At 38.3% G+C, this 19,533-nt stretch overlaps 1 protein-coding gene across 2 annotated transcripts in view; it reads right to left on the bottom strand.

Moving 5' to 3' along the window:
• The window catches only part of MID1 (midline 1), a 234,464-nt gene that overhangs the window by 7,432 nt on the left and 207,499 nt on the right, over window positions 1–19,533 (bottom strand). The window contains exons 6-8 of one of the 2 annotated variants that reach the window (XM_026449811.1): window positions 17,114–17,241; window positions 12,210–12,353; window positions 2,136–2,297 (exon numbers count right to left, since the gene is read on the bottom strand). In XM_026449811.1, coding sequence (XP_026305596.1) covers window positions 2,136–2,297; window positions 12,210–12,353; window positions 17,114–17,241 — 434 coding nt within the window. Of the gene's footprint in view, window positions 1–2,135; window positions 2,298–12,209; window positions 12,354–17,113; window positions 17,242–17,654; window positions 17,688–19,533 lie in introns of those variants that run through there. The other variant, XR_002728299.1, reaches the window with a different exon arrangement.

Below are 19,533 nucleotides of genomic sequence, written 5' to 3'. Positions count from 1 at the left end.
AACCAATGAGAACAAAGACACAACATAACAGAATCTCTGGGACAGTAGTGTAAAGGGAAATTTAAAGCAGTGTGTAGAGGGAAATTTATAGCACTAAATGCCCACAAGAGAAAGCTGGAAAGATCTAAAATTGACACCCTAACATCACAATTAAAAGAACTAGAGAAGCAAGAGCAAACACATTCAAAAGCTAGCAGAAGGCAAGAAATAACTAAGATCAGAGCAGAACTGAAGGAGATAGAGACACAAAAAATCCTTCAAAAAAATCAATGAATCCAGGAGCTGGTTTTTTGAAAAGATCGACAAAATTGATAGATCACGAGCAAGACTAGTAAAGAAGAAAAGAGAGAAGAATCAAACAGATGCAATAAAAAATGATAAAGGGGATATCACCCCCAACCCCACAGAAATACAAACTACCATCAGAGAATATTATAAACACCTCTACGCAAATAAACTAGAAAACCTAGAAGAAATGGATAATTTCCTGGACACTTACACTCTCCCAAGACTAAACCAGGAAGTTGAATCCCTGAATAGACCAATAGCAGGCTCTGAAATTGAGACAATAATTAATAGCCTACCAACCAAAAAAAGTCCAGGACCAGACGGATTCACAGCCAAATTCTACCAGAGGTACAAGGAGGAGTTGGTACTATTCCTTCTGAAACTATTCCAATCAATAGAAAAAGAGGGAATCCTCCCTAACTCATTTTACAAGGCCAACATCATCCTGATACCAAAGCCTGACAGAGATACAACAAAAAAGGAGAATTTTAGACCAATATCCCTGATGAACATTGATGCAAAAATCCTCAATAAAATACTGGCAAACCGAATCCAGCAGTACATCAAAAGCTTATCCACCAGATCAAGATCCCATGACAAATGGGATCTAACTAAAGAGCTTCTGCACAGCAAAAGAAACTACTATCAGAGTGAACAGGCAACCTACAGAATGGGAGAACATTTTTGCAATCTACTCATCTGACAAAGGGCTAATATCCAGAACCTATAAAGAACTCAATCAAATTTACAAGAAAAAAACAAACAACCCCATCAAAAAGTGGGCAAAGGATATGAACAGATACTTCTCAAAAGAAGACATTCATACAGCCAACAGACACATGAAAAAATGCTCATCATCACTTGCCATCAGAGAAATGCAAATCAAAACCACAATGAGATACCATCTCACACCAGTTAGAATAGCAATCATTAAAAAATCAGGAAACAACAGGTGCTGGAGAGGATGTGGAGAAATAGGAACACTTTTACACTGTTGGTGGGACTGTAAGCTAGTTCAACCATTGTGGAAAACAATGTGGCGATTCCTCAAGGATCTAGAACTAGAAATACCATTTGACCCAGCCATCCCATTACTGCGGATATACCCAAAGGATTATAAGTCATGCTGCTATAAAGACACATGCACACGTATGTTTATTGCGACACTATTCACAATAGCAAAGACTTGGAATCAATCCAAATGTCCATCAGTGACAGACTGGATTAAGAAAATGTGGCATATATACACCATGGAATATGATGCAGCCATGAAAAAGGATGAGTTTGTGTCCTTTGTAGGGACATGGATGCAGCTGGAAACCATCATTCTCAGCAAACTATCACAAGGACAGAAAACCAAATACCGCATGTTCTCACTCATAGGTGGGAATTGAACAATGAGATCACTTGGACACAGGAAGGGGATCATCACACACCGGGTCCTATTGTGCGTAGGGGGTAGGAGGGAGGGATAGCATTAGGTGATATACCTAATGTAAATGACGAGTTAATGGGTGCAGCACACTAACATGGCACATGTATACATATGTAACAAACCTGCACATTGTGCACATGTACCCTAGAACTTAAAGTATAATAAAAAAAAAAAAAAAATGAGAAGACTCAAGTGCAGAAAGAGTAATGGTCTCATGGCCGTGAAGGAATAGAAATCAGTTTTGGAACCTAGAGGTATCTGATGCAAATTCCATTATTCCACACTGGCTTTTTACTTGTTTTGGGGGGCTGTCAATGATACCCGAGAGAGAAAAAGAAAAGAAAGGGGGACAGAGTCAGCTGAAAGAAGAGCAGATAAGACATGACAGCTCTGTTGAGTTCAGAGCACTTACTGTTTGTCTTCAACTTCCCAGGCTCACTGCTGCGGCTGCCCGCCTGGTTGATGGCCTTGACCATGAAGATGTACTTGGTGCCGCTCTGCAGACCGTGCACCGTGTAGTGGTTCTGCTTGATGTTGGGTACTATCATCCAGCTATCAGCCGAGTTACACAGACCTGCAAAGCCAATCAGACACGGTGCAGTTCTTTGGCACAAGGGGAGCAATGCTTGCATAATTTTAAGTTGAATAATTTCAATTTATTAGAATAGAGTTGGTAAGTGAAGTGCTTTGTTCTGATAGCCACGTATGAAAAACTGACTTCACTAATATAGATATGGCAGATTGCATTTTTGTCTCCAAAATTCTCCCTGCCCTGTATATCCAGGCCCAAATGACTTTGCAGGTGCTCCTTCTAAAGAGGTGCAATATATTTCCCTGTCACACAGCTTTGAATTTGGTCAAGTGACTTACTTTGGTCAATAGGATGAGGCTGAAATGACAATGTGCTAGTTGCAAGAGTAGGCATGACAAAGCCTTGAGGGTTTCTGCTGACCCTTTGTGTCTGCCACTGCTCTGGAGAAAATATTCCTAGGATACTCTGTTCATCCCAACAGGATGAGACAGGGAACAGCTTTACCACACAGTCAACGCCCAGCCAGTGCAAGAGTGAACCAGAGATCAGCCAACACCAACCAACCTCCAACAGGGAAGCTAAGAAATGATCATCAGGATCGTTTGTGATTCTGTATTAGTGTGGCTGTAACTAACTGATGTAGGAGACATATTCCTAAGAGAACTCTGGAGCAGCAACACCTGGGCAGCTCAGGGTCTGGTGCAGATCTTGGGAAAGCATCCACAGGGATTTTTGACCAGCTGCATCCCTAGGATAACTGGTTCCAGAGTGGAGTGGGGCTGTTGCTCTGGCTGCATCCTGTAGGATGTGGGTTGGGGACAGACTGAGGATTTATAATGCTTGGAAGAATATGTAGGAAAAGGAAGCCCATTTTGTTTTGCAGCTGGTTGACGGCTGAAAACATCTCTTTGGTATCAGGTCCAATTCCCCTCTCTCCTTTTTCCATCCATCAATCTCCACTCCAATAGTACCTTTTTCCAAACCCCTGGTGACCAGGCTGTCAAGAAGTTTCCTGACTGTTGATTTCCTTCAGTGGTCCCTGGGAGAGGGCTGGGCCTCCTCCACTTACAGAGGACTCCAAAGCCACCACCCCACTCTTCTTTCAGTTGATTTGCAAGTCAAAGGGTTAGTTCCTTTGATCTTGAGGCAACTTATACTTTACCAGACTCTCAAAAAGCAATCCCTTAATCTTTTTTTTGGTTTCACCTCTTTGAGAATCTAATAAAACCTTTCTGTAGAAAGAAATTCACAAATGCATATACATACCAAACCACAAATATTTGCATAGCGTTTCAAGGTAGTCACAGGCTCCTGAAGCCTGTCTTTGAATCTTACTGAATACTTTCTCCATCATTTGAGTTAAAAAGTATTCATGGTATTGTCACAGTTGAAAAAAAGTTAAAAGTATTTTGTCAATTGTGAAAATTCACCTTATATGATTTCCATCTTGGGTGCATAGTATTTTCAAGTACACCTCAGTGAATTAAATATATATATGTCTAAAGATACACACAGACACACTCACATATATTTGGTCTTGTGAATTTTCTGTTGCCTCTTTTTTTTTTCTACCTGCAAACATTTTCGCCAGTGGACTGCCAGATTTGAAAAAGCCAGCTTGAAGCAAGAATGTAATTTAGGACTCATAGAAGGGTTTGAGTGTGTGTGTGTTTATATTTGGAGATTCAGCAGAGCAAAAAGAGGCACAATCCACCCCTCCTCCCCAAATTTATTTTCTCTAACTCTTAGCCCTCTGTTTTCCTACCAATTCTCATTTGTATAAGATGCAGGAAAACATCCACAAATAGTTTAGTAACATGGGAATTTCCTTAGTATATATCCCTTCTGATCTTCCTTCACCTTACCTTTTCCTTGAACATAGCTATAATAAACTCCATACTTCTGGATAATGCCACAGCCAAATATTAGATTTTGATCCAATCAAAGAAGGGTCATTTTGAACTCTGAGTTCTGGGCCCCAAGAGGCCTGTAACTCTCTTTAGGTACTTAATATTATTACAATAGTAATAAAACAAAAAAGTAGCTTTTCTATTATGTAGGATAGTCTACCCATATTCCTAGATCTTTGTCAACGGCAGTTAGCCACAAATGAGAAAAATTAAGGCATCCAGTAGATTCAAATGAGAATCCTATCAATTTCACTGCTTTTACACTGTTCCTGTTTAATTGAATATGTTACAATAAAATGACTATTGTGGTCAAAGAAAGCAAGTGTAAAAATGTTTCAATAAACTTTACATCACTGTACAACCCAAAAGCTGGGTTTAATGTGGTGGGGGAATGCTTTCAGCAACCATCATAAAGCAGATGTCTGAAATTGCTGCAAACTGTAACTTGGCCTAAAGTCCAAAGTCTTAGCCCAACAAAGATTTTATGTTTCAGAAACCTTTTCCAGACAAAAAGGGACTCTGACTATCCTGATTATTTTGAAGAGGTCCCTATTTTTTTCCTCGAATATTAAAAGAACAAAATGTTTATGAAGTAGTAAAATTTCATTGGTTAGCTTTATACTGGGACAATCTACTTTCATGAATACTATCAACTATTACTGTTTAGGTTTACCTTTATGTTATTATTATTGCCAAGATAATAATTGAGAAGTTGATTAAAAATGCCAGGAAAGCAACACTGACAATTTTCTTTTGGGGGCTGAAGTGGGGTGACTTGGAGTGCAGCATTACTGGTGTTGGTCTTACGCCAGCACCACCTAACTTCTTGCATATGACACTGAGTTTGCTTAAGCAAGACTTCTCTGCCTTGACACCCCAGTGTGTTAGGACTCTTGACCAGGTTTTATTCATCTCTTTATGAAACACCCACACAACCATCCTGATTGAAATTTCACTTTTCTCCAAACTCATTTTCAGTCATCTCTGAGGGTGTTCCAACATTCACCTCCTCCGACTCAGTTTAAAATAACAATGGAGCTTGGAAAATAATTTGTCCACAATGAAACCTAATTGAGTTTTTTGATTTTATGCTTTTTTTTTTTTTTTCATTCACAATGGGTTAGAAGCATTTCCCTACATAATGTGGCTCATTATAAAATCTTAATTACATCTGGGATTTCAGAACCTTGTATGGCACCTGTCATCTTGCCACAAAAAATTATCTGTAAAAATGTCACAAGATGTGGACAGTCTTAGGAGAGGCTGCACACTGGTTTCTAACATCCTTTGTCTCTTCCAACAGACTGGACAAAAGTGAACATTCCTTTCCTTCTTCTTTGTAAAAATAGTATATGTTTAATAACTTTGATGAATGTTTTCTAAGTGACTACAATAAATTAAAAGCAGATAACTACTTAGCCATTAAGGCTTGAAAAAAATGCAGCTTTTGATTTCTGCTAAGAATAAGAATAGGCTGCTGGGGAAAGGACCCAATTTAAGATTTAAAATGACGCATCAAAAGTGGTTTTAGAAAAAATGTGGAAAACGTTGTAAAATTAAATAAATATCTAGTTATTGATAAGTAATTCATTAACATCGATAGTCATAACTCTATTAATAAAAATAAAAAATAAAAATTAATGTCATTACTTTTGCATTTGAATGTATGTATTTCATTAGTGAGGGCCTTTTCGTAAGATTGAAAAAGTTCCATAGATATTATCTAAATCTCCTTCACTAACGCCAGTTGAAGGCAATTAACTACAATTTATTAGGATGAGTGAAGGAACCATGACTTAGAGATGTAAAAGATTTTCTAGTGACATAAGGAGCTACAGCCAGGTTTTGAGCATTGTATCTTCTCATTTTCAGTAGAGTTTTAGCATTAGATCTTGTCATGCAATACAACATCTGCAAAGGATATTTCTCCAAATAATAGGACAGATTATTTAACAACATTCAAGGAAAGCCTTTCACATAATGATTGTGTGAAATGCTATCATGCAGATACTCCTGGAAAATTGCAAAATTGGTCTTTCTTTTACAATGCAATTATGGGTGAGTACAGTTTGCATTTTTGTAGGAATAATAACTTTGAATATCTATGTGTTACCACTGTGGCAAACACAAGACTAGGGTCTTTACTTTTATTATCTCAACCATGTGAAGCTAAAACACTATCCATTCTTACAGATGAGGAAACAGATTAGGAGGACATTAAATAATTTGCTCAAGACTGCAGAGCTAGTGAGGTCCAAAGTCAAGATTCAAATCCAGGTCTCCCTTGGTCACTACAAATGTGAAAAATATTTAAGAAGAAAATAATTTGAAAATGTTTGCATCTCAGTTAGCTTTTTATCTGAATGAATTCTTTCTTTGTCGCAAATTGATCCTGTAGGCATTAGGACCTCACTATTCTGGTTTAATGGGCATAAAGGGAGGAACACATCCTGATACAAACAACCCGATGAGAGTATCCAAGTTTGGTCAGCACCAGCAGTTTCACTGTTTTTCTTCCATCCTGGGAGAATGGGCCTTTCTGGCATCTATGCATTAAAGGTTGATAATCTTCACTAAGCCATTTGCATTTCTCTTTTTATGGCAACTGGTTTCTGGGAATAAAACATCTCTGGAATCACCCAACATAAAGTTCTGAGCTCATTATACTCAGTAGTTTTGCTCTTGTTGAATTGTTTTATGCATGACCTTTTTGCATCATCTATTCTATTAATGCATCATGTTTGGTATTATTTTCGATGCAAATAGCACAGAAATCAAGTTGGTCACAGTTTAGCCAAGTGAAAAACCCTAAGTTTCAAGCAATAAATATCTTCCTTTCTTTTTGGGGATGAGGTGAAGCTCTGGTATTGAATTAGGGCCTTTTGGCCCCAATTCCTTGCTCCTTCCTTGTAATTTTGCAGGTCTTTGTATCCTCACTCTGGGCTCACCCAGGGGACTTCTTTGACAAACGGCATGTTAGCTAATGTGACACAGACAGGGGCTTAAAAAGAATGTGTGTAATTGAGCCTGCCCTTACTCCTTCATCTCTGCAATCAGGGGGAGAACAGACTTGAGCTGGATTGCAGGAGGATGAGAGAGATGTGCAGCAGTCAGGTTGCCACAGTTACCAGTCTGCCATGTGAGGGAGCCAAGATCAGCAGGGTTTCCTAGTTGACACTCAGTTGACTCCAGATGCATAAGCAATAAGTTGTTGTTAAATTCTACTTAGGCCCTGTGGTTGTTGGCTATTCAGCAAAAGCCAATGGATACAGAGCCTGTCAGTCAAGGCCAAGGCTACATGTACTCCCAAAATGCCCATGACGATTTGATTTAAGAAATTTCAGGAGAGGGCTGGGTGCAGTGGCTCACGCCTATAATCCCAACACTTTGGGAGGCCAAGGTGGGTGGATCACTTGAGGCCAGGAGTTGAGACCAGCCTGGCCAACGTGGCGAAATCCCATCTCTACTAAAAATACAAAAATTAGCCAGGCGTGGTAGCACATGCCTGTAATCCCAGCTACTCGGGAAGCTGAGGCACGAGAATCATTTGAACTCTGGGGGTGGAGGTTGCAGTGAGCCGAGATCATGACACTGCACTCCAGCCTGGGCAGCAGAGCAAGACTGTCTGAGATAAATATATATATAAGAATAAAAGAAAAAAAATAAATTTCAGGAGAGACATAACTATCTGAGGAAGACATGCCCCAGGATGGTCCCCAGGATTCCAACTCCCTGGTATTCATAACTGTGTAATATTCTCTCCGTAGTGTAAACAGGACCTGTCACCTGCTTCTAACCAACAGAATATGGCAAAGGACAAAGGTCTATCACTTTTATTACTCCTGTGATTATATTACATTATATGACAAAGGTGAAGGCAAAGGGAGTTTACAGATATAATTAAGGTCCCTAATCATTTGATTTGGAGTTAATCAAATGGCAGATTATTCTGGGTGGGTCTGACCTAATCAAGTGAGCCCTTTAAAGGCAGGTTTGGAGGTGGGAGGTTTAAAGTAGCACACTCTCTCCCTTGCTGGCCTTGATGAAGCAAGCTGTCATGAATTCCACAACCACAACGAAACAAATTTGTCAACAAATGGAGGGAGCTAAGAAGTAGAGTCTTCCTAAGTTGAGTCTCCAGATGAATGCAGCCTAGTCAACACCTTAATTTCAGACTGTGACACCCTAAGAAGAAGACCCAGCTCAACTATGCCCAGAATCCTAACCCATGGAAACTGAAAAAATAAGTGGGTATTGTTTTAAACTGCTAAGTTTTTGGAAATTTGTTTCGCAGCAATAGAAAACTGTTAGCACTTTTCCTGAATCAGACAAAAATGATTTAAGAGAAATACAGCATTTCTCACATGGGCCAAGAACCACTCTTTTGGTGTAAAATGACTCTAAATGTTTTCTTTTTCTGGTTAGACTATTCACTCATCAACAGACATCGGTTCTATCAGTCCTCTATGTATTTTCAGAGAACCTTCCCTCGGTGTTTTGCAATGAATCATCTCTCCATTTTCTACCTGCTCTTCTCAGACCTTCACGTGCTTCTTTTCTCTTATCTTGGAATTTCTGATCATCTTTTGAATTTCATCTTCTTCAAGTTTGATACAATCCCCGGTTCAGTTTATCCCAAATATGCTAGTGATATTAATCACAAAATATTGAGAAAACAATTCCTTAAGTGAAGACAAAATACATTAATTATATTCCCCCCTTTGTGTTGTGTTTTTCCTTCCATACTACATAGTATAGTAGTGTGTGTGTGGATCAGTGTGTTATGGTCTCAGTATTTGGCATGTAATCATGTAGATATTATACATTTACCTTGCTTTAAATTAGGGTTTCTCAACTTCGACATTACTGACATTTTGGGCCAGGTAGTTCTTTGTTGTTGGGGGATTTCTTGTGCATTGTGGGAGATTTCCCATCATACCTTACTTCTACCCACTAGATGCCAATAGCACCCTCTCCTCCCAGATTTTGAGAACCCAAAGTCTCTAGAGACGTTGTCAAATGTCCCTTAGGGGGCAAAAATATCCCTGTTGAGAATCACTGCTTATATGAAGGAGTGACTATTTGGTATGATATTAGTGATCATAGATTAACTTGTGTTTCAGGTTTATGGTGAAGCACAATCAAGGTTTAAAATTTTACTAGACTTTAATTCCATGTTAAGTTTATGGTATATGCAGCCAAGATCAGTGAAATATAAGCTCGTACAGCTGGAAAAATGCATTTAAAAATCATGTCATCTCTCTGAAGTGCAATTTGGCAATGTCAAGTAAAATTAAAATGCAAATAATCTTTTCCTAGAAATTACACCTCAAGAGATTATACTACAGATATAATTTCCCATGTGTGGAAGGAGAGATAGGCAAGGATATCTTGAACATCCTTGGAGATACTGGGACATTGTTTGTAAGGGTCAAAGATTGGAAACAAGCTAAATACACATCTATAGAAGATGAGATAAATAAATTAGAGTATATCTTTACAATAGGATATGATACTGCCTCAAAAAGGAATGAGGCAGTTCTTTATTTGTGCTGAAATGGAATGACATCTCAGACATAATATTGATTGAAAAAAACAAGGTAAAGAATTATGTATGATATGCACATATAGAAAAATATTTTAGAGAATTAGTATTTCTTTATGATTTGCAGTAGGGCATATAGAGTCAGGAATGAGGAATGATACCAGAAGAATTCCAAATCATAGAAGGAGAGCAAAATGTTACTAAACCATTGCTATACAGTGCTTCTCCGACTTGCCCCAAAAAGCACTTCAAATATCTGAGGACAGTGATGATTTTTTCCCAGGGAAATGGGCCAGATGCAGAGAAGCCTTCCTGGAATTATCTTTTCCTTTCCATCTCTGATGCTGGTGCCATTTGCAGGTCCTGGCTATTTCTGCCTCGGTGAATTACTATGAAACTTCCCAGCTGATGTCTCTGCTTCTAGTCCTGCCCTGTTCCTCTCCACTCTCCACAGTGCTCCTGAGTCACCTTCTAATTATATCTCTGATCACACTACTCTCCTGCATGACTCTCAAGCCCACAGGGTAAAATCCAAACATGGTATGGCCTGGGCAGCCCTCTGCAATCTACCTCTTGCCTGTGAATTAGGATTAAGTGACTGAGGATTAAGGATTAAGAACATGTGCTTTTTGGAGCTAGGCCAATATGGGTTTGAGCCCTGGTTCTATTTCTCTGTCTTCATTTCTCACTGACTCCCTTTCCTCACTTACCAGCCAGGCTTAATTAGGCAAGATCTCCCAATATACCCTGCTATGTTACATCTTGATAGGTTTGCTTATGACGACATAGCTGTCTGGTACAGCCTTAACTTGCTAAAATGCACCCGCTTTTTTTCAAGACTTAGTTTAACCACAACTTCCCCCAAGACATTTTTGTCCCACTCACCATTTCTGACCTTTCTATATTCCCTACCTACTCAAGCAGCTTGCCAGAGCTGTTCTTGACATTTCATGACTTTCTCCACTTTCATTAAAAAATTACATATTCTTGGTAAATGGCAAGATTTTAATAAAAGCTTCCAAGGCAGGCCAATTATAGGGTAGAAGGTGAGGGAGTTGAGGAGAGGAAGTTGGAGAAGTTGGGGAGAGTGGATATAAGGAAGGTAGGGGGAGCCATTTGTTGGTATGGGTCATTTATACTTTAGTTCCCGTAGAACTTGGTGTATTTCTGCATCACTCTTTTAATTAATCCTAAATCAAATTTCTATGTTAAGCATCGTATGACTCAGAATTACTTGTGCTAGGAAAGAACAGTTTGTAGTTAAGAGAGAAAAGGTTTATATAATAAAAGCACATTAAATTGATATGAATTTATTCAAAACATCTCTTTGTTGAAACATGATCGCTATTCTATTCTGTTCTACTTTGACATATTGTATTTTTCTTTGTTAAAGAAGTTGCAAACTTACTCCCGTGAAAAGCTATGTCTTCTGGTTCATTGCCATTTGCTCAGTTCAATTTAAATAACTCTGTGGGTTGGAGGACTGCTTCCTCTATTATCATCTCTGTGGCCAGCTACTACTGCTATTTGAAATTACCAAGTTATCTCTGATGCCAGATATCAAATAGGCTTCAGTGAGAGGGGGCACCTCTAATGTTTCAGGTAAGGTTGGAAATTCTTCCCAGGTGGAGCCAGTTACTAACATTTTAAGTGATGGGCCTAGGTCTCCTCTGAATGGGACCAGGTATTTAACATTCTTTGGCTATTTATTTTCTTAAATCCTTTCTTTTAAAATACGTGAAGTAACACTCAGGAAAGTACATAAAACTAAATGTATGATATAATGACTAAAGCATGTAACTTTCACCTAGAAATTGCCATTAACTCCAAGAACCCCCATATATTTCATTCCAGTGGTGCCATTTTCCCTTTAATCCTGGAGGTAGCCGTCATCCTGACTTTTTATTTTTATTTTTTTTGAGACAGCATTTTCACTCTGTTGCCCTGTCTGGAGTGCAGTGGTGTGATCTCTGCCCACTGCAACCTCTGCTTCTTGGGCTCAAGCCATCCTCCTGCCTCAGCCTCCTGGGTAGTTGGGACCACACCCTGCTAAGTTTTGTATTTTTTTGTATTTTTTGTAGAGATGGGGTTTCACTAGGTTGCCCAGGGTTTATAGCTTTAACACCTACGAATGTTTCTTTAAGCAAAATAGTTTATTTTGATCTTTAAGTTATGAACCTATATGTGGATTAATACCATATACATATGGTGTATATATATATATATATATTTGTTTCTGGCTTCTTTCCCTTAACAATATATTTGTGAGAATCATCCATGTGGTTTGCTAGAGGTCATTAATTTTCATCAATATTTAGCCAGCTGTTTTTACTAGTGTAGTAAAAGTGAGTGCTATCACTTTCTTGTTCAAGGAAGACAAGTCAATAAATATTGTGTGTTCTTTCCTTCCTTGTCTTCCTTTGACGTTTAGATTCAGGAATGCAGTAAATCTGAAGAAAGCCACCAAAGAGAGAAATAAATAGGCCATGAGATACTCACTAACAACGTTGGCTTGTCCGGTGAATATGGTGTACTGGAGCTCATAGGAGACCACACTGAATTCATCATCGGAGGTCCAATGCACAGTGATGGTGTCATATGAAGCTGTGCAGAGCTCTTCTCTAATTGTGGGAGGGTTGGGAGCTGTGGGGGTCAAGAATGCTTATCAGTGGAAAAGCACACACCACTGGGATACCATTCCGGAGGAGATGTTTGACAGTTAAGCAGGTCTTTCTCAATAAGTCCATGAGGACTACTATTCTAGAGATGGTGACCCCAATCTAAAGAATATTTGATTGGCTGGTTATTGCTTTTGTTTTTAATAAGGAATGTGACTACAGTCAGTCAGTATGGACTTTCTGTGTTTATCATGAGATCATGAGAATATGTTTGGGAGGTTAAACAAACAATACTTTCTTGTGCATGAAGGAAAACATGTCAAATAAAAAGTAAACAAGATAAAGTTTCATAGTTGCATTCACTTTGGGAGGTTGGCTAACTTTTTCAGTAAAGGCCTTGATGGTAAATGTTTCCAGCTTTGTGGGCCATACAGTCTCTGTTGCAACAAGTCAACTCTGCCATTGTGGCATGAAAACAGTTACAACTTATACATGTGGGCATGGCCAGGTTCCAATAAAACTTTATTTACAAATATAGGTGGAGGGTCAGATTTGGGTTGTAACCTAAAATTCACCAACCCCTGATCTATTAATACACGGTGCCAGATACTTAAATATTTAGGCATCCAACTGAAAAAATACTTATCTTTGTTATCCTACAAAAAATCAGTCACATAATTGTCTGAATTTTTCTTTCATTAGATGTTTTGATGACTTATATATAAAAAAAGAACTTATTAGTCCAGCCCTATTTTCTTCTGATTTCTCAACCCATGCGATACTTCAAATTAAGAAGACCATGATTAATAGTTAATCATATCTAAAGGGTACATTTTCCTTCCCCAAGGAAAACATTTTTTTTTTTGGCATTTGGTTAATTTATCATTGTAGAAGGCTGCTGTTTTATTTCTTTAACACATTCTGGAGCAGAGAAGTCTAAGTCCTACCAAAATAATGAGTTTAAAATGACTTCTACTGAATTGATTTCAGTAACTGGTTTTATGAGAAGAGTACGTGAGCAAGAAAAATATGAGAAAATGAATGCTTTGCATTGTAAATAATATTTAAGAGGGAGGGGTTGGCAAACTGTGACTGTGAGCCAAGTCTGGCCCACTGCCTGTTTTTGTAAATAAAGTTTTACTGGAACACAGCCAGATTCATTCATTTATGTATTGTCTATGGCTGCTTTGGAGCAACAGCAAAGTTGAGTAGTTGTGGCCATATGGCCTGCAAAGCCTAAAATGTCTACCACCTGGTGGTTTGCAGTCAAAATTTGCTGACCCCTGGTTTAGAGAATTGATCCAGGGCCTTTACTTCCACTCTGCTATCTATTAGAATCTAGCTTCAAAAGGAGAAACATACCTGCATTCTACAAATTAGGAGCAACCTTTGCTTATACTAGTTTAGAGTTCTTTCCTGTTCTAAATTATGATTAGAATTGATGAGTCCTAAGCAAACCCAAAGAGGAAGAAAAGTTTATAAAAACTGTAAATTTAAACTCTGTGTTACTAGTCTTCACTTTGCTTTCTGAATATACCTCTAGGACAAATATCATAGAAGCAAGTCTATGGTATTAAGTCAATTAGCTTAGCTTTATCTATTGGTTCTGAATTCCAGAAACACTGTTGAGCACCTCCAACGTGAGAGGCATGGCATTAAATTGTGCATTAAGATAGAAGGGCTCTACATAACCTTTAAAGCATTCTTTATTGAATATGTATTTGTACATCTGTCTCCTGAAGTATTCACATGTGAGATTCGGTGTCATGTGGTATGACTTGGATGCGCATGAATCAGTGACACCAATCAGGATATGCATTCCACGGAGGAGGTCCAGCTGCATCGTAAAATGTGCTTATTATTGTCTGTTGGTGTGGGATCACTCCTGCATGGATCAGTAAAGAAATACTTACTCTCCCACAAGTTAGACAGTTCATTGAATTATTTCTCCATCAACCATTGTAGAAAAATTTTGTTCTTTCTGTATTGCAATATATGATTAAATAGAAAGAAAACGTATGTTCAAAATAGGCAAGTACCTGTGAGACACATGGTAGTAGCCATAATCAGGAAGGAAATGTCACCTCTATGGGTTATTAACTTGACATACCACTTAGAGGCATGGCATAGGAAAAAAAAAATCTTGTTTTTACAATGAGACAGGCTAACCTTATTTTGACTGTAAACCCAATGAGTTTGTCCTGAGAAGTCAATACTCAATTTAGTGTAAATGAGAACAGCAGCATGCTGCCAATTTCAATACTCATGGAATCGGTACCAGAAGTGTTATTTTCTTGTCTCTGTCACAAACACCACCCAAGGAATGGTGGGCTAATACTCCACAAACACTTCATTTCCTGCTTACAAATGGCATAAACTATTTGGACTTGGCAGTATCAGCCAAGCATCATATGTTATGGTCAGGATCGATGTTATGTCTAGAAATGGACTGAATTTGTACTTGGGGTTGACAGCTCAGAAGACATAATAGCAGGTACCTCATATGGCCTTTAGTTTGAAATAAACAGCCATCGGGATGAAATATGGTATATGTTACAATTCAGTCCAAACTACTTTCACAATTTCCCCTTTAATCAATACTTTTGCATTCCTATAGAGATTAAAATGGGCATATGTTGTTGAAATACTATGAAATAATTATTGGGGAATGGCAAGGGCACATTCTTGTCAATAAGACTGATTCTGGGCAGAATGACCATGTGCCTAGGCAAATACTTAATTTTCCAGTCTTTTCTGCCCTTGGACATGACCTTGTAACACAGATATGGCCCACCAGACATAAGTGGAAGTTTGCTAGGTGGGTCTTCTGATCAAGTCTTTCATTTTTCTCATAAACAAACTTCACTGGCACAGCATTTTGTCCATCATTTCCCCTCCAACCCTTTCTTTTTGCCTAGAGCTTGAGCACAACACTTGGAGGTGGAGTAGTCATGTTGTGATCATGTGTCAGAAAGGCAACACAATGAAGGTGGCAGAGGAGGAAAAAAGAAAGAGCCTGGGGTCTGAGGTCATCACTGAGCCACTGCTCAGCCCTGGAACACAGGCTTCTCTTCTGTGTCTGTAATACAAACACTCCTTGATGGTTTTATTCACTGCTAGTTGGATTTTTTGTTGCAACTTGACTCATTCCCAAATGATATAAGAAAAAGGAGATTTTTAACAGGATGCCATTGTGAAAAACAGCTTAGCCGGAGAAAGTCTAGATCTGCACTGTTCAATACAATACCCATGAGCTACATGTGGTGTTTTAAATTTCTATTAAATTTAGTTAAAGTTAAATAAAAGTAAAAATTCACTAGACACATTTCGAGTTTTCAATAGCCCCATGTGGGATTCAGCTAACACTGGATAGTACAGATATAGAACATATCTATCATCATAGAAAGTTTTATTGGATAGTGTCAGTTTAAATAAATCTCAGAGTTAAAAGCTTACATAGGAGGGCATTATGTACACAAGTATTTGAAACCAAGTTTAGTTCTATACGGTAAATGCTTTTTTAGTCAATTTCTTTCTTCCTTAATAGGAGCGGTATGTTTGAAAGAGAGAGTTACATAAGATAAGAAGTTTGTGGAATGCCTGCCTTGCTTGACAGTGCAGAAAGGCTAAAAACAGCACACTGGGTCCTAGCAAAGAAAAAATGCTCATCTTCTGGGTATAATGCTCCCTGAATATAAAACTCCTGACCTTCTATTCACAGACTGTAAAAACAAACATCACACAATATTCCCTTCTCTCCTGCTCCACCTTGTTCAATTGCTTTCCCACAAACATGTACACACAGAATTGGAATTGAGAAGCTCATGTCACGCTAAGTTAGGGATGTAGTCTCTTGAAGGCTGTAGGTCTTAAGTGCAGTGCACATCTGGCTTCACTGTGTACATTGTGCTTTCCTGAAGTCACAGGCACTGGTGGCTTTGGCTAACACAAATAAGGTTGTCTAAACAGTCCAAATTCTATCAGTGTATGTTCTCAGTTCCTGCTTTAGAAGTTGACAGCAAAGAAAAATTTAGAAGCATGGTTAGGAATAGGGGTGGCCTGAGGTTTTTGTTGTTTTGTTGTTGTTTTTGTTTCTTAAGCTCAACCAAGGGAGAAACAAAACAGAACAAAACACCAACCAGGAAGCACACTGAAACATAGCACTAGGAATTCCAATGTGAATTTGAGGCCTTTGCCATGGTGACTTTGCCAAGATGAAATTCAGTCTTTTACTAGAAAGAGCAGAAGTTTTTGGAGTTTGTACAGGTCCCCCCCAAATTCTAATTCTGTCACTCCTTAGTTATCTGATTTCCAGCAAGATGGCTGATCTCTGTCATTTGCAAAATGGGGATTATAATGCTTTACCTCAACTTGATGTTGTGCAAATTAAAACAAGATCACAAATACAAGGAGATGAAGCAGTGCAGACAAGCAATCTGTTAGCTGCCAATTTTTTCTCTGCTAATGTATTATGAGTTGCCTTACTACCATGATATGAAAAATACCAAAGAGAGATATTATTTTTAGCACCCACACCTTGAGAGTGAGGGAAACAGTGGTAAGTATGCTTTTAATGATTGAGATTCTCCTTTTTCTCCTGTCCCCAGTTTAGTCATGGGCTGTGTTGTTTTGGTTAAAAACAAAGGGAAGTGCACAGAAATTGTTCATGGAAATATTAGTGCCATTCCTAGGTCAAAAGCCCATTCCTCTGGTTATTGGGGAATAACTGATCTGGTGGCAAAGTGTTTATGTGAACAATATTAAAGAGAATATAAAAGACAATACCTGTAAGGTAATCCAGACATTCTAGCAATTTCTTCTCTCGGGAAAAATCTAAGGCAAAGGTGTCAAATGTGTCATTGAGGTTGATTTCAGGAATTAGAACCTGGGAGGATGCAGTTGCCATGGAGACTCTGTAACGTAAACAAAACAATGTTTTAGAAATGTCAAGATGACTTTCAACATCACTGCACAGAAATGAAAAAAAGGAAAAGAAATCTCTCTTAAAAAGTGCTTTCTTACACATGAGTTTTAAGAGGCATCTCAAAATGTCACAACACAGTAACATAAAACAAATGAATGCAAGCTTTAAAAAAAAGTGAAGGAATTGGAGAAAACAACAGACTTGCTTGCCCTCTTCCTTTTTACTATCAGAAAAAAAAAAAAAAATTCCCTGTGAAAGCAAAAGAATATTCATATATCACGCTGCTGTGTATTTAACAGTCTGGCCCGGTCACATCTAACCCCAGCAAGAAGCGCGTAGCTCCAGGCATTTCTTCACACATCTGTCTGGGAAACTGTTTGTTCCTTTCAGACACAACCCTGCTCCACTTCAAAGGGGAGTCTCCAAAATTTCAAACTGCATAAAAGGCAAAGTGAATATTAAAAAAGAATGTTTCCAGATATTGGATTAGTTAAATCAATTACTAGCCCCTCTCTAAAATAAACATTAAAAAGGGAGTTTTTTGTCTGGCTCATTTTCTTTCTCTTTGTATTCATTTTCTTGCACCATATTCCCAGCAGATGCTGTGGAAAATATTCATGAGCTTTCTCACAAATTCCCCCACTGGATGTACTATTTCTCTTCTTCATTTAGGTTTTCTGGTTAGAGTTCTCATGTATAAACTAAAAAGCAAGGCACTGGTGTGTCTCAATCTCCTTCCATGTACTCTCAGGTTGATCTAGACGGTTCAGTTATTAATAATGAACACTTTGATTCAAAAATGCAAGTGATTCTCTTAAAAACAAGAGAATTGTGGCATGAAGCATACCATTTCTGAGCATAGCAAATGATGCTGGACTAGTAGTCTTGTTGAGTTTGGTATTTCGTTAAGTTCCATAAACAATCCTCTTAAGAGCTATTATATGCAGAGTATTGTGTAGGGTGCTGGGAATTTTTGAGCAAAGAAACAACCTTGAAACAATTTAGTACTAAATCTAGTTACTTATTTTCTAATTAAGAAAACTGATGCTCATGTACACAAGGTCACAAAGCTAGCTGGCAGCAGCAAGGAGGAGAATTTCAGATCCGTACTCTTCTATTTCATCTAGAAAAATTTCAGGCCAGTTACTCCAAGGGTTATATGTCCTTTTGAGTCTCTTAATGGCTCTTAAAGCTTTGGATTTACAAATATAAAATATCTTGGCTCTAAAAATTACACCTGTGGGTATATCTATACAATGGAATATTATTCAGCCATAAAAAGGGATGAAACACTGACACATGCTACAATGTGGATGAAGCCTAAAAACATTATGCTCTGTGAAAGAAGCTATCAAAAAGGCCACATATCGTATGATCCATTTGTATGAAATGTCCAAAAAAGGCAAAAATTCATAAAGACAGGGAGTAGATTGATGGTTGCTAGGGGCTAAGAGGGGAGGGGAGATGGGGAGCAACTGCTTAATGAGTATAAGGCTTACTTTTGGTATGATGGAAGTGTTTTGGAACTTGATAGAGGTGGTGGCTACACAACAATGTGAATGTTCTAAATGCCACGGAATCGTGCATTTCAAAATGGTTGTTTTTTTAGAAGTAGAGTCTCACTATGTTGCCCAGGTTGGTCTTGAACTCCTGGGTCCAAACGATCACTCTTTGGGAGGCCTTGGCTTCCCAAAGTGCTGGGATTACAGGTATGAGCCACCACACCCAGCCTTAAAATGGTTAATTTTATGTTGTGTAAATTTCACCCAGCTAAAAAAGAATGTACCTTTAAAATGCTCAAAATTCATAGAAATACAGTTTCTATAGTTGTATTTCTGGCAGATTTTCAGTGTTATACAGGAGGGAAGGAGAAAGGCTAATCAACAATGCCATAAACGTCATAAACGTAATGATACTGGGATTGAAAGATGCAAGTGAAGAGGCATAAGCTCTGGAAACAAGAGTTTCAAGTGTTTGAATGAGGGTAGAGAATCTAACTGCATCTCCTGACCCTTTAACCAACAAGTAGTGAATAGCAGAGTTGAGTGCTTTTGTTGACTAAATATTGCACCCTGGAGAATTGGGCTAATTAGTATTACAAACAGCTACTAATTTAGACTGATGGATACAGAGATGGTTGCTAGGCATTTTTGATTGATGGTCAAGTTATACTTTTAAAATGCTTTCCTTATGACCCATGAACACAAAAAGTCCTTAAACTTCATAGAGGTCTTAGGATCACTCTCAACACATATTTATGAAGTCCTTAAACTATGCTACA

Source organism: Piliocolobus tephrosceles, chromosome Y (genome assembly GCF_002776525.5).
Source record: "Piliocolobus tephrosceles isolate RC106 chromosome Y, ASM277652v3, whole genome shotgun sequence".
Taxonomy (NCBI): Eukaryota; Metazoa; Chordata; class Mammalia; order Primates; family Cercopithecidae; genus Piliocolobus; species Piliocolobus tephrosceles.
This window is presented reverse-complemented; position numbering and strand designations above follow the sequence as displayed.